Genomic DNA, 2,740 nt, shown 5'->3' on the forward strand with positions numbered 1-2,740 from the left:
AATGAGGTACCTATATAAATTCTTGTGGTACCCTTTAAAAAAAAAGTCATTACAAGATAACAAAAGATGATATTTTTCATAATTTACTTGAAATGTATCGTACTTTTTGTATCTTAGGCATTTATAACTTTGATAAAAAAAAACTATTTAAATTTGTAATTGTTTGAGTAATTCCTTTATTCAAGTGAATTTTGAGACCTTCATAAGTATTGATTATATTATCAACAATGTTATCAAATCACTTTGATGTAGTGATGGGGTGAACCCTATCTGATATAGGAAAATGCTAAAGGACAAAGTAGTGAGGTCTACATATAATTTAATGTTTTGGGATATTCAGCAAGATCCAAAGCCCATTTCACTTTGGGTCATATTGCTTTCTTTTCATGTGAGTTGAAAATTTGGATTAAATTGTGACCTGTAACATGCATATGTGTAGGTACCACAGTTTTTTTTTTAACAACACATTAAACCTTTTGCATACTGCTCGTGAATATGTTCACAGAAACTATTTTGACAGGTATGAAAGATGTTAAAGGATCCCTGAAAATTGGACGATGGAATGAAAAGTGAAACAAAAGACGATACATATATATACGTACGTCTGTGTGTGTGTGTGTGTGTGCAGTGAGATACATTATACATATATAGGCAGCGCGCCGCCCTGACCAAAAGTCAGTTCGAATAAGAAAGCAAAAAATGACTTGGGTCATGTGTAATAGTGCTATAGACAGTCAAACTTGTAAATGTGGTCCGATATACATATAACCTTTTTGACTCTCAAAATCAAGAATTCAACGTTATAAACAGCTTCTTCGATTCGGAGTCCAAAGCCCCAACTGATTGATACGTTGATTGATGGGATTTTACTCAATAAAGAGATATACAGAGCCGATTTTCGTACTTTTACTCACTGCTAAATGCATGAAATATAATATGAAATGTGTACAAATAGATCTGATATATGTGACAAGTGACAGCTCTCTACTTGGACTCCCAGCATTAACTCATAATTTAAAGCTGACATTCAAAACTTTGATATGAGAATCACAACACAACAGCAAAATTAAAGTCATCTTGCTTTCAGATCATGATCATCAGTTACAACCAAGCATATTAAAGATCAAATTAAAGAAATAAATATATATAGAGGACTAATTTAATAAGGATTAAATTAAAGGGCAGGTGGGTAGCTAGATAGATAAATATTTAGCCATTAATATTTCTGATCTATTTTGATACCCTTCTTTCTTCTACTTCTGTACTAGTAGTACTTTGTTTCCCCTTGACACTGAATAAGCTTGTTTTTGAGTTAAAAATAAAAAGAGCATACACAAGAAAATTTGAAGGCCCGTACACAAGATATCTTGTTAGATTAAAATTATGTTCTCCAAGACTTTGCTTGCATGATATTAATTTTGCATTGGATACCTAACTCCAGCTGCCATAGCTCGCTGCTGCTCCAACTGCATTATCATAATACATAATCCCATATCAGTAGTGAAAAATGCAATGCAAAAAGGCTGCAAAAAGTGAAACCCAATAAAAGTTTGATGTATAGTAAGTTTGAGTCATTTCTTACTTGGAATAGTTCGTGTAATTTGTTCTTGAGGTAACAATATTCATGTTCCAGATGCTCCAAAGCTCTCAAGCACCTAAAAATAAATAGCATACTGGTCAAACTCTTTATCATTAAAAAAATTAAATGGTCAAACCTTTTATAGTAATTTTGGATTGCAGTAATTAGTGTGAACACATATAATTTAAAGTACTAGAGTTCGGAAATAGTACCCGGCACGGTTGTTTTGTTCACAAGCGCCTCGAAAGGCAACGCATACATTTCTGACTCTTTTGGCACCAATACTGGAGCTGCTTCCCATGAACTGATTCAAATGAATTCCCATTTTCTTGTAGTCCGAAAACTCCTTATCCATCCTATATTTATTATATATATAAATTTACATTAATAGTCAATGACCACATTGTGTTCATACTACTAATAAAATAATATTATCCAAAAAAACAAAATCTTAAGGTATTTAATTAAAATGACAAAATATGAACACTTTATTATCCCCCAGCAATAATATTGAAGGAAAAAAAAAGACCCTCGACTACTCATTGCATGAATATCCATATAAATAATTTGTAACCAGATTATAATATTCTATGGGGTAGAAAAGAGAAGAGCTTTATCAATTTATACTCACAGTAAGGTTCTGAGATTTCTCAAGAGTTTTTCAGACTCGTGGAAGTAGATGTTTACGACCTCGGACACGAAGTTGGGTGAGCTTTCGTCTTGAAGCTGCTGCAGCTGCAAGAATTGCTCATCCAATACTCCCTAAACAAAATCAAAATACAAATATATATATGCACGCACCACGTTCAGAATCAATTAATATATACATATGCATATACAAGAGACTGTAAATGGTAGCAAACTATACATAAATGTAAATGTATTAAAAATTTACCTGGTGAAAGAGTAGTGCGAGCAAACGACTCATGTCGGCCCGCAACCGATCCGCACCCAACCCCAACATCCACACTGGCAAACCCGTTTTGGCTATTCTCCACCTTAACCGCTACAATTACAAAAAGACACCAAAAGTACTATACACTGTACTAGTAATGCTATTAGTAGTATATACCAGTACCACTCTACTTCTCAACTCACTCCTTAGATACCTTTTACTTTGTTTCAGGGGGTTTAACGTTCACTTCTTTTTAAAGTGTTTGT

General features: G+C 33.4%; 1 protein-coding gene across 2 annotated transcripts; it reads right to left on the reverse strand.

The window, feature by feature from the left end:
* Positions 1–1,239: 1,239 nt before the first annotated feature.
* LOC133793591 (pseudo histidine-containing phosphotransfer protein 6) lies at positions 1,240–2,740 on the reverse strand. Of its 2 annotated transcripts, none has more exons than XM_062230905.1 (5): positions 2,475–2,740; positions 2,277–2,341; positions 1,792–1,935; positions 1,583–1,655; positions 1,240–1,466 (listed from the first exon to the last, which is right to left on the reverse strand). In XM_062230905.1, the coding sequence occupies exons 1-5, from the start codon at positions 2,541–2,543 to the stop codon at positions 1,413–1,415; spliced, it is 405 nt and encodes a 134-aa protein (XP_062086889.1). In that variant the 5' UTR covers positions 2,544–2,740; the 3' UTR covers positions 1,240–1,412. The 2 variants fall into 2 exon arrangements, with proteins under 2 accessions (XP_062086889.1, XP_062086888.1); XM_062230904.1 differs by having other exon boundaries at positions 2,211–2,341.

The sequence above is a fragment of the Humulus lupulus genome, chromosome 8, assembly GCF_963169125.1.
Source record: "Humulus lupulus chromosome 8, drHumLupu1.1, whole genome shotgun sequence".
Lineage (NCBI taxonomy): Eukaryota > Viridiplantae > Streptophyta > Magnoliopsida > Rosales > Cannabaceae > Humulus > Humulus lupulus.